Here is a 13345-nt window from a genome sequence, read left to right as displayed (position 1 = left end):
TTCTGGCTCCTGTATGTATCCCAAACCAGGTGCCAGGAGTGGCAGCACCATCTTGGGTCATGCCAAGAGCCTCTGCTGTGGCCTCCCAGCAGGTTCATGCACCTTGATGCACCCACTCAAAGCCAGCAATCTCACACGGTACTGTTGCCCTCTTGGCAGACAGGGTCGAACCATCTCCAGCTCTGACTATGAGTCCATCAGATTTTGCTTTGGTCTCATTCAGCTTGGAACACCGTAACTCTTCCTGTTCCTATAACTAAAAGTTTATAAGTCTTAAAGGAGGAATTGAGCAGATATCCTCCAGCCCCTTACTAGAGGGAGGATGGACCTGCATATTTAATGGAGAGGAGGATGGAATTCCAGGGGCCACAAAAGAAGTAGTTAGGAAAACTGCAAAAGCTGTGTGTGTGTGTCTGTGTGATGTTATAACTTTAGTTTCTAAGCAGAGCAGAACAAAGCCCCATGTCTCTCCTCACAAGAATGGGAGTAGAGGCTTGATCAAAGGAGAAATAGTCTTTCTACAAAATGTGTTTCGTACGGTGTTGTCAGCAACTAACTACACATGGTGCCATGAAAGACATGATAACCTAGGGGATTGGGGAGAGGTGAATACTAATGCGATTTCAGCTACGGGACATGTCAAATTCAGACAATGTCTGAGTAACACAATCTGAGGGAAGGGACAGGACAGCTGCACGGAGAGTGTGAAGATGAGTGTGGGTCTCATTCCAACCCCGAGGCCGGGCTAGAGGGGGCCTGCAGGGGGACACCCTTCTTGTGAAGGACGACTCGTGAAGTGCCTTCCCCGGCTGGGTACAGAGGGCATTCTGAGGGCACCGACTTCAATCCTGATTCCTTCTAAGTTGTAACTGCTTTCTTAGTTTACCCAACCCTGAAATTAGGAATCTTAGTATTATATATACACCATCGGATGTGGGTTGTGGAGTTTACAAATATTACATGAAGCAGGAAGGGATGTCTTTCATATATATCTGTTAATAAACACACATACACACACACACAGGATTAAGATTAAGGTGTGCATGTGTGTACCTGAAGGAAATCAACTACATTCAATTGTATTCTTCACCCCAGAATAAGAAGCCCGGAAGGGAACATCCCAGAGACACAGGTCTGGATGTGAGGAGCAGAGCTCAGGCTGGGGAGGGAGCTTTTTGATTCCCAGTCTTGTTCTTTTCCACATTCCCACCCTGCCTCTGTAAAGAGCAAGTGTGACTATAATTTAAAATAGAGGCCGAATAAATTAAATTTATTTCAGGTTGACTGCCTGCTTTTCTTTAGGCCCACAATTACGCATGTTAATTTAAATAATTATTTAAAGAATATTTGGGAAAAGAGGGGAAAATAGCAGAGAAAAAGAGGTGAGTAACAAAGGAAGGGTTAGAAATAGGTAGGTCCGGGGCTTCCCTGGTGGCGCAGTGGTTGGGAATCCGCCTGCCAATGCAGGGGACACGGGTTCGACCCTGGTCCGGAAAGATCCCACATGCCGCGGAGCAACTAAGTCCGTGCGCCACAACTACTGAGCCTGCGCTCTAGAGCCCGCGAGCCACAACTACTGAGCCCACGTGCCGCAATTACTGAAGCCCACGTGCCTAGAGCCCGTGCTCCACAACAAGAGAAGCCACCGCAATGAGAAGCCCGCGCACTGCAATGAAGAGTAGCCCTCGCTCGCCGCAACTAGAGAAAGCCTGCACACAGCAACGAAGACCCAACGCAGCCAAAAACAAGTAAATAAAATAAATAAATTTATTAAAAAGAAATAGGTAGGTCCTTGCAAAAGTGTGACCCGTGGGCAGGTGTGCCTCCCTTACGTGCTGGGAAGCTCCACCAGGTGCCCGGCCCCCATCCACCCCAACCAGACTTAGCCAGGCCCCCTCTACTCCGCAACGATCTTCTCAGGAACCACCCTTCTCAGTAGCACCTCAGAACTTCTATATTTTTTTCACAAATAGTAACATCCACCTGCCCTTTTACTTAGCTATGAGTTAGCAATCTGGCCTGTGAACCCAACGCTGGGTCTAGAATTAAAACCCCTTCATTGCAGCACTACTGACAATCGCCAAGACATGGAAGCAACCTAAATGTCTATCAACAGATGAATGGTTAAAGAAGATGCGGTACATACATACAATGGAATATTAGCCATAAAAAAGAATGAAATAATGCCATTTGCAGCAACATGGATGGACCTAGAGATTATCATACTAAATGAAGTAACCCAGACACAGAGAAAGACAAATATCATATGGTATCATTTATATGTGGAATCTTAAAAGAATGATACAAATGAACTTATAAACAAACAAAAATAGACTCACAGACACAGAAAACAAACTTATGGTTGCCAAAGAGGAAAGGGGGGAATAAATTAGGGGTTTGGGATTGACATATGCACACCACTATCTATAAAACAGATAACCAATAAGGACCTATTGTATAGCACAGGGAACTCAATATTTTGTAATAACCTGTAAGGGAAAAAATATATATGTATAACTGAATCACTTAGCTATACACCTGAAGCTAACACAACATTGTAAATCAACTATTCAAGTAAAAATAAAACTCCTGGTGTTAAGGGGTGCTTCACCACTTGCTAGCCAGTGTAAAACTTGGACAAATCATGTCAGCTCTCTGAATCTCAGGTTCTTTTCTTGGAATGTGGTGATTTTCTGTTCTGTCTCCCAGCGCTTCAATGAAGAATAATCAGAAGAGATCATGAATGCAGAGGGCTTTAACTGTTGTGTGTTTTGATAGCTCTTACCTAGAAACAAGCCTAGTGAAGGGAATTTAAAGCTTTTAGTGGCTCTATCATCTTTGGGCAAGTTTTTACTCTTTCTGAGCTTCAGTTTTCTTATTTGTAAGATGTGACTATGGCGTAAACCTTTCAGGGATGTTGTGAGGATCAACTGAGATCAGTTTACACTCAATGTGGCCAGTGTAGAGGTTGGCTGACACTCAGCGAAACCTAGGGCTGGACTGGGTAGAGACTCAGACTTCTCCACCTGCTAAACTAAACCCTGGGTACCAAGTAGTCTCACCTGAACTGACTCCAGGCTCAAAGCCCCAAAGTCTTTGAAGACATAGAAATTGCGTAGGCTTGTTCACATCATTCATCCTTTCTAGCCCTTTGCCTAAAATTGGGCTTAGCAAGAGTAGTTTGCTCCATGAAAGGAAGTGTCTGGCAGTAAACAGATTTTTGGACTAACCAAGAGAGCAGATAGAGATACCAACAGCCAAGGAGAAAGGATGCCAGATCTTCCTGTCTATCGCTCCCTGACAGTGACAACGACTGTGACACGGCGATATCCACACATTCCAGAATGCTGAAGAGTTCATGACAATCAGAGTGATGATTAGATTCTGGATTCTCAAAGGGGCCAGCAGTTTCAGTACTTACATAGGGGAAAGAGGTAACATTTAGAATGCGTATCCCTGGAGGGGTGAGCTACTGGTAAGTCAATTATCTTCTTCTTTGCCTCTCCCTCAGCCTCTCCACATCATCTTTTGGGGCTCTGGCATCCCACTCCTGCTCCCCCACTGCTCATTTTCTTTCTTGAGTTTTGTCCACAATTTCTGCTAGGACAATGAAACACCAGTAGCAGGAAAAAGAGGGAAAAAAGAAAGGATAACTGGCAAATTCCCAGGGATCTAGATTAGAGGAATCACCTTGGACGTGGTTGGCAGCGGGGGGGGTGGCCTGTGCTGGAGGCACGCTGAGCGTGGGGTCGCATGGCTGGGGTACAGACCCAGCACAGCTGCTGACTCACAGGGCACCCTGGCCAGTCTCTTAACCTCTGTGAGCTGCAGTGATCTCATGCAAAATGGAGATAACAGTCACTGCCCCGAAGCCTCCCAGGGCTTGTTGTGAGGGTCACATGAGCCAAAGACTGTGACCAGTGCTGTAAAGTACTAAATAAACACACGGAAGTCATGCGATCGCTGTTAGAACGTACCTCTTGGCTTGTCGCGTGGAAGACCTCACCCCTCTAAGGACCTTCTCCCCATTACTGGCCACTCCAAGCCATCTGGACAGCCTGACAAATTCCCTGCCGCTATCTGCCTGAAGGGACTTCACGATCACTGCCTTCTTATGCCATTTCATTTGCTGTATCCATCTGTCCTGTGTTCATTTTACAAACATTTGCTGAATGCCTAGGACCCCTCAGACAGTGTGCTGTCTGCCGGGGCTCCTGTTGCTCTCGAGTAGGAAGAGTTAATCTCACAAAACTTACCTCTTCTCATGCTAGTAAATTCATGATAAATCTCAAACAAACCCCTTCTTGTCTTGAGTTACACCTGTTTCTTAGTTCTATAACACCTGTGTAATGTCTGTGTGTTCTTTATCCCTAAAGCTCACAAGCCTAACACTTTCCTCTCCCAGCGGCTCAGGACCCTAACTCTGCAGTCACTGGTGGGAACATCTAACATTTCCCCAAATTCAAAAAGGGAGGTGATATCCTTTAATTCTTCCTATTTCAAGATATTGGGATGAATCCTCTCAATTTTCCTTGGATGATACCTCTTGAAGGAAGCTTCTCCATTCCTACAGGGAGACTCACATTCTGCTGTCCTCACACCTTCTGAGTGATGGGCATGACCTCTTGCCCATCCCATGCCTCCAGCTCCTTTATGGCACCCCCTCCCACACAGGGCTGCCAGATTGGTTTTCCTGCCCTGACTAATCTGAGCCCCTTGTTCTGGATTTCCTTAACACCTCAGGACACAGTCACAGCCTCATGGTCACACACCAGGGACAAAGTCACAGCCTCACCGTCACGCACCCGGGACAAAGTCACAGCCTCGCCGTCACGCACCAGGGACAAAGTCACAGCCTCACCATCACGTGGCACCTTAAAGTTATCCCTTCAGTGGCCAAGATGTACCTTGGGGACAAGTGATGCTATTTTAACGAAAGCAGCTTCTTCCCTTAAAGAGAAGGACTAGGATACTAATCCCATCAGATGCGTGGAAAGGCCACCTTATAAACCAGGAAAGGACAGGCTGTGAGGTAGCGTTAGAGCAGCTCTCAGTTACTCACTTTGCAGGAGGAGGGAGCAACGAAGCCTAGACCCCGTGGGATTGCCCTTCTGCTAATGACACTTGTCTGGCAGAGGTGATGAGATTGTAACATTCTCAAATGGACAGAAGATAAATAAATACCATATATATATATATATATATATAGACACACACACACATATGCAGATAGACAAGTTGCAGCTTGGAAATTTTTCAGTTTTTCTCATTGCAAAATCAATACCCATCAGCAGTTTGAAATTAAAGGCAAGATTAGACCTCAGTTTTATATATGCCTTATTGTATTCCAAAAGCTTTCTACTCGGTCAGATAAATCTTCTTTAAGAGGATTAGGAAACTTTCATTATCTTTAACCTGAACTAACACTAAGCCTGAAAAATTAATCTATAGAATGGACAAAAGCCGATAGCTGCTGGGAAAGAGGAGACTTCTGGGCTTTTTTCTAATTGAGCCGCGGGGTCTCGGCTTCCACCCACTGGAAACTCAACTGATTCCCAAAGGAAGAACAGCTCCCTGAGCTCCTTCTTTTAGCCTCTCAGTAAATGTAAAGCCCAGGGCTTCCCTGGTGGCGCAGTGGTTGAGAATCTGCCTGCTAATGCAGGGGACACGGGTTCGAGCCCTGGTCTGGGAAGATCCCACATGCCGCGGAGCAACTAGGCCCATGAGCCACAACTACTGAGCCTGCACGTCTGGAGCCTGTGTTCCGCAACAAGAGAGGCCGCGATAGTGAGAGGCCCACGCACCACGATGAAGAGTGGCCCCCGCTTGCCACAACTAGAGAAAGCCCTCGCACAGAAACGAAGACCCAACACAGCCAAAAATAAATATAAAAATAAATAAATAAATAAAAGAGCCTTCCCTAAATTAAAAAAAAAAAAAGAAAGAAAAGCAGCTTCATTATTAAAAAAAAAAAAAAAAAAAGTAAAGCCCAGTCTGCTAAGATTTCCAAGAGGAGGTGCTCCCCTTCCTCCTCTGCCCTCCTGATCTTTGCATTGGATTGCCTGGAGCTACAGAAGTTGCTTGGCCTAAAGCGTGGAGACTTGAGGACGTCACCTCTGGAATGAAGGACTCCACTGCCCTGCTTCTTGCCTCTTCCCAGAGTCTTTCTGACCCAAAGCTCTGAGACCCCACTGGCTTTCACATTCAGCCCCAGGAATTACTCCAAGCTTCTTACAAAGAACATTATCCCTGAAGCTCTGTGCCACAAGCCCTTTATGGCCTGTGTTGGCTCTGACATGCGTATACAGTCTGTCTTCTTCCCTGAAAAGTGATAGCCTTGTTCTGCTTGAGTCTGTTTCTGTACAGTGCCTGACAGTTCTTTTCTTCTTTCAGTGACGAATTTCCTGTATTTGAAGATAACGTTGTTGTCAAGGCCACGGAGGCGCCACGGAGGCGTCACTTCCCATGCCGAGAATTTCTGCTCCTCTGGAGCCAAGCCCAGGTGGCAGGCGGGTGGTGAGAGCCGGAGCTCCCTTGTTTTCTGCAGACATCCCCGCTCATCTCAGACGACCGATCTCAGCGAGGGCCTCCACCAGCCTCTGAGGAGAAGCATCAGCCGTGACACTTGTCTTTATCTCCCGACGGCAGGCCGTCTTGTAGCTCCCAAGCAGATCATCCCCAAGCCATACCCCTAGTGGGACACGGATGGAGATCGGACACAGCAGAGCACGGGTGTCCTCGTGTAGCAGGCAGGTGTGGGAGTCTGGGAGCGTGTGGGTGAGAGAAGGGCTTAGAGGCTGAACGGAGGCAATGCTTCAGCACTATGGTAGCACCAGGGCCTGCCGGGAGCCGGGGCTGCAGCAGACAGACCTCTGGCCCAGCTCAGGCCATTACCACGGTGTGCAGAGCCAAAGCCCCAGCCCCAGATGCTCTGCTAGCAAAGAGCCGTTCCAGACAAAAGAAAAGAATGGCCACCTTGATTTGCACACGTGACCAAAGCATGAAAAGACTCTAACCCCTACTCAAACTTCCCAGGAAACCATCCGAAATGAGCAAAATTATACTTTTTAGAAAGGCAGGGATGAGGGAATCCATATTAGCTAAGCACGAATGCCATACACATTTCAGAAACTGAAAAAAAATAAAACCCATTGGATCAACTGCAGATGGGATCTGATAAAAGGCAGTTACTGACACTAAGTCACACGCAGGGGCTCTTTCTGAGCTCAAGGCATGGCCACGAGACATCAGCACAGGGGACACTGAGAAAGGTCCACCCAAACCTCTCCTTTGGTGGAGGAAGGATAGGTCAGAGGGGGGTGGGAGCTAGTCAGCTCAGCACCTCATTGCTACCACGAGTGGACACCTGACAGAAGCTGCTTTACGTCGTGATGGGGGCGTCGGTAGGGGGCAGTTCGACTTAAGGTCATCTGTAGAGCTGCCTTGCTTTTAGACGGTTCCCCGATTCTCTTGACTGCTCTCTGCATGAGTTTTTAATTCTTAACACTTAATAGTTGATATCTGAGATTCTGACATTTCTTCAACCCCATTTTTCTCCTACAAAGTAAAATTCAAATGAAAAACTCTTAACTACTATGCCTGGGTTATACTAATTCAGATTTTTAAGGGAGAATGGGAGAGAATGTTAGGGATTCCCCCCTTTTAATTACATAGATTTATTTCCAACATAGAGCTGGAGATAACATTTTGACTAATATCCCTCTTGACCTCAACTCCATTGTGGGGCTAAAAGGGTGTACACAGACTCAGCAGCAATGCCAAACAGCACTCAGAACCCCTTCTGGTACACACACAACCACCAGCTATGCAAGAACAGTCATATGTCACATGATTTCACATCAATATTATTAACCTCTTACCATGAAATAAGCCTCTGAACAATAAAAGGCGCAGAGAGTAATACCGTATCCATTTCCTAATATATCTTGTCCCAACTCCAGAGTGCTAAGTAACTAATATATATATAATATAACATAGTATAATATAACATAATATAATATAGTATAACATAATATATATTTCTAATATATCTTTTCCCAACTCCAGAAAGCTCAACCAGCTCAAACATGCCAAACAACCTATTAATGAGAACAGAAGGACCAGAGATAAAATGGAGAAACTCTGTAGAGATACTCAGCACTTAGTCAAGACCCCAGCAGGTGGAAGGAATCCAGGACAGACAGTCTCTGGATTCTACAGAGGAAACGGCCTTTCGTGTCTTTCTACAGGAGTAGAAGGACAAGCTGAGATCATGCTTCCCCCGCGTCACGGAGGGGAACGCGAGCCCCCTGGCCAGGCCGCCTACCTTGCACGATGAGGTGCACTCGGGAGGTCTTGGGGTGGTTGTCCGTCTGCACGGAGCAGGTGTACGGGCCCTCGTCGTACACGTCCACGTTCTGGATCATGATGCTGTACTGGGTTGGCGTGTTAACCAGGATGATCACACGAGGGTCTATGGACCACTTGTCGTTCCCGGCGTAGAGGATGGTGCTACGGTTCAGCCAGGCCACCCGGGTGACCCGGTCATCTATGGTACACCTGTGAGTGAGGGGAGGGGAGGGGAGGGGAGGGGGAAGAGAGGGGGAGGGAAGGAGTGGGAAGAGGGGAGGGGAAGGAGGGAGAAAGTGTTCAGAGATTCTGTTATAAACACAGCTGTTGTCATTCAAGGGGTAAATGAAATAACATAGCCCAGTGCTAAAGGGAATGAATTATTGATAAAACTTCCTAAATAGAGGGCAACAGTGGCCTGAATCCTCCTGAAGAACCGATGCTACAAAATCATTCCTATTTGATTTAGGGACATATTATGTGAATATCTTTGCTGTATAGTTGCTTTCCATCTTATTTTTTCCCTTAGGCTTCTATGAAAATTAGTTTATATTTCTCGAGCACAGTTACCACCTTGTGGGAGAAGGGAGAGAGGGCCAGAGGGGAGAGAGAGTGCATCAGTATTTCAAGTAGGTCACAGATAATCCACACAGCAAATGCTTAACTTGTTGTTAAGTCAAAAATTGGACATATTTACCTCCAGACCTCCCTCGAGTTCATCATCTCCTGTACCCCTAAGCTGCCCAAAGCCCTCCAACTGCAATTTATAACACAGAGTCTTGAAAGTCATGGTACAATGCCAACAGTCTTTGAGGCAGTCGTGGCTACCTCTTAAGATTTCGGAAGAGGGAAGGAGACAGTGGCCAAGCAGAGCTCCTCCACCTCACACTCTCCTCCCTACCCACACCCACCGAGAACAATGTAGTAGATGTCACCTGGTTGTCACCAAGGTACGGAGCCGACCACTACCCCACATACCCTAACCTACTCTTCCCAACAGTCAGAGGCTATGAATGGAGGTTACGAGCAAATGGAATTTGCTTGTCGGTGTGTATGACCTACAGGTTATCAGGTTTAATGCACAAACAAATGTGCCTGCTGGTCAGGAAGAAAATTTGCAAATGTGTCCCAGGAACTTAGAATGTGTGGGTGGAAAACTGGGAAAAGGAAACCCTTGAGAAATCGGAGTTGTTCAATGAAGGGCATGGTTAAAGGGCCCCAGGTGTGTCTACCCACTGCTCAGCACTCTAGTCAGAACCTGAGTTTCAGTACCTCGGCAAATGAAAAGGTGAAATCACACCTGCTTCCCCTAGATGCCCCACCAGAGAGGGTATGAGCAGTGCCTCCTAAGGACCGGGAACGTGAAGCCGCACCTTCAGGTAAGGAGACAGGGAATAAACATGGCCACACCTCACCAGGCTGATCCCATCTTGACCTGGACCAGGGCCCAGGAGGTGGGAGCACCAAGGACACTGGCCATGGGGAGACACGTGTTTCCCTTGGCAAAGTGAACAGCCTGACATAGCCTGAATGGTCTAGGGAACAGAAGGATACTGGAGCACCGAAATGACAGCTGCCACTGAAAGGGGTGAGCGCCCAGTCTAGCGAGGCCCTCTCCCTGATGGAGAGGAGGAATAAAAATAAAACGAGCTTCCAATCAGAGGGGTCTGCTATGCACACGTCCACCTGTCATTCAGCAGGTGCAGGCAGCCTCAAGGTAGGGGTGGGGTGATCATTAGGTGGAGAAAGGAAGAGATTTTTCTCTTCTACATGTTCTTTGTTATTTTTTACAACCACAAAAGTAAAATAAACATGTATAAACATGTAAACGAATACAATACAAAGATGCCTAAAGGCCGAGCTAATCTTTCTCTCCACCCAACTCCCTGCCTGGATGTCGCTATTTCAGTGACAGCCTGTTATGTCTCCCTCACCTTACTCCTCACAGACATATATTTACATATGGAAAGCTTGTGTTGATTTGTTTTTACCTAAAACAGAATCATACTCTAATATTCTTACAAAGCTTTTATTTTAACTTGGCCACAGGCATCCCTACATACCTGTACTTATAGATCTAATTCCGTAATTGTTTCCAGATACGTCTAAGATCAGTGAGGTGAGTTTTGGGGACCCAGCTGCATCTACCTAATGGTCCCTGTATTCAGGTATCATTCAATGACTCCTTCCCACCTTCATGGATGCCTATTTGGCATAAAGAAAAACTGAAGTCATCAAAAAGTCTACAAATAATAAATGCTGGAGAGGGTGTGGAGAAAAGGGAACCCTTCTACACTGTTGGTGGGAATGTAACTGGTGCAGCCACTATGGAAAACAGTATGCAGGTTCCTTAAAAAACTAAAAATAGAGTTATCATATGACCTAGCAATCCCACTCCTGAGCATATATCCAGAGAAAACACTAATTTGAAAAGATACATGCACCCCAATGTTCACTGCAGCACTGTTTACAATAGCCAGGACAGGGAAGCAACCTAAATGTCCATTGACAGGTGAATGGATAAAGAAGATGTGGTACACATATATATAACGGAATATTACTCAGCCATAAAAAAGAATGATATAATGCCATTTGCAGCAACATGGATGGACCTAGAGATTATCATATTGGATTGGCCAAAAAGTTCGTTCGGTTAGTGAATTTACATTGTTCAATAAAATTCTTGGTGAAAATGAAAAATATATCTTTTATTCTTACTTAAAACCGAATGAACTTTTTGGCCAAGCCAATACTAAGTGAAGCAAGCCAGACAGAGAAAGGCAAATATCATAAGATATCACTTATATGTGGAATCTAAAAAATGATACAAATGAACTTATTTACAAAACAGAAAAAGACTCACAGAAAACAAACTTATGGTTACCAAAGGGGAAAGGGGGCGGGGATAAATTAGGAATCTGCGTGTAACATATACATGCTGTTATATATAAAATATATAAACAACAAGGATCTACTGTATAGCACAGGGAACTATACTCAGTATTTTGTAGTAACCTATAAGGGAAAAGAATCTGAAAAAAAAATATATGTATGTATAACTGAATCATTTTGCTGTATGCCTGAAACTAAAACAACATTGTAAATCAACTTCACTTCAATAAGGAATAAATTAATTAAAAAAAAAGAGAAAAACTAAGGTCACGTTGTCTCCTCCACATCCTTGGGGCCCTGGTTCACTTTCTGTGCATTTTTGTTCCTTCTACAGCAACTGTCCATTTCCCTTATGAGGACTAAAGCCCTAATGGGCCCTCTCTGCTCCCCACTTTCAAAAGCATTTCTTAGGAAAAAAAATATGATAAACGCATTCATTCACTCTCAGTTGCGAATAACTGATAAGAATTAACGTGCCAACTTTCTTAATAACAGCTGTATTTCCATGAAGATCAAATCCCTGTTTGAATGACTCCTAAAGGTTAAATTCCTACTGTACAGTGCGGCCAACCTGGAAGTAGATGGTAAACCAGACAGAGTGAAGGGTGTTGTCTCCCAGACCCTGGAACCACACACACCCAGGTGACAGTGCAGACAATATGCTTGCTTTTATTTTGGTCAATTACATAACCCTTTGTACATTTTAAGTTGACATAATATTTTTAAAGTTTAGGTAATAGTTGCAAAAGATGCATTTTTGGTCTGTGGAGATTATTCACATTTTAAAATTAAAATGTCATAATGTTCCTTTACATATATCTCTATACGAATTTAAATACCATTGCAATTTGATACTCATGATTGTCTACTTTCAAAATTCATGAACAAGCTCTTTTTTTAACAGTCATAAAATGTGCCTTGCTCCTTTTCTAAACTTGAACTTGTGTATCTATTATATATCCTCTGCAGGATTTTATCTGCAGGATTTTATCCTAATATTTCAAGCATATTTTATGCTTGAAAATCTTTTATTGATCAGCTATCATATTTATTTGCAACAGTATATATAAAGTATAGAGATTGAAATTTAAATTTCTTTCATGTTCTGTGACCGTAAAGCTCTGAATAATATTTTCTTTTAGAATGAGTTATCATTACAAAGATAATATTGATAAAACAACATAAATATATTATACATGTGGTTAAGTAATAATTAAACATAAGAAGTAAACTTTTACTGGAAATATAGCTCTCAATGGGATAGATGAGGCTTTTCTGTTTATTATACCATCGATAAATATCATTATACTAGAATGAGAACTCAGGATCAATTCTATTCCTATTTTGCTTTGAAAAAAAACCAAGTTCACATAAGCAAGGCGATAGAAATGAAAACCTTGTATAGCAATGTCACTCAATTCTTTGAACCTCTTCCAAGATATATGCCAAAAACCGCATAGTAATATAGCTTCAAAAATTATTTTAATGATCTCACAGCTGACAATTCAATTAATTCCTCCTTCAATTTCTTTTAAAGCAATGAATTGGAAAATACCTGACTTGCAAAGGGCTTTGTAACCCAGTATTAAATTCATTCAATTTCTCAGTATCTGGACAGTATATTAGTATATTGCTAACATTTTACTAGGCCTTATCAAATGACTATTAAAGATGTGTTATTCTGTCACTTAGAAGCACTTTGTTTAACCCAATACACTGAGAAAGATGGGGAAAATTGAAATACTGTTTATTTTAATATGCCAAATCACTCTGCCCTCTGTCAGAAAACATCTCTATCAGAAAACATCTCTGTCTCCCTGGATTCTAATTCCAAGACAGAGAAGGTACCAGTTTTGCCATGAATTCATTACTGATGAAAAACTGTGCCATTTCCATCAGGACTTCTCTGCTTTACTTTGGTGGGACTCTCCCTCAAGACTGATACTCTGTTTGATGACAGATTGATAATAGCGGTGGAGGTAACAATGAAAGTAAAGGAACATTCTCTCCCGGACAATTAAAGTGGGAGCAGTCAGAAAGGAGAGCCAGAACTACAACTCAAACACAGGTCTTTCTCGGGCGGATCCATCTTAGGACATTTTAG

General features: G+C 44.0%; 1 protein-coding gene across 4 annotated transcripts in view; it reads right to left on the bottom strand.

Moving 5' to 3' along the window:
* OPCML (opioid binding protein/cell adhesion molecule like) overlaps nucleotides 1-13345 on the bottom strand; it is a 1081423-nt gene that overhangs the window by 218652 nt on the left and 849426 nt on the right. For all 4 annotated transcript variants that reach the window (XM_036861401.1, XM_036861400.1, XM_036861402.1 and 1 more), the window contains one exon: nucleotides 8327-8559. In XM_036861401.1, the coding sequence (XP_036717296.1) occupies nucleotides 8327-8559 (233 nt within the window). The remainder of the gene's footprint in view (nucleotides 1-8326; nucleotides 8560-13345) is intronic.

Source organism: Balaenoptera musculus, chromosome 8 (genome assembly GCF_009873245.2).
Source record: "Balaenoptera musculus isolate JJ_BM4_2016_0621 chromosome 8, mBalMus1.pri.v3, whole genome shotgun sequence".
Lineage (NCBI taxonomy): Eukaryota > Metazoa > Chordata > Mammalia > Artiodactyla > Balaenopteridae > Balaenoptera > Balaenoptera musculus.
This window is presented reverse-complemented; position numbering and strand designations above follow the sequence as displayed.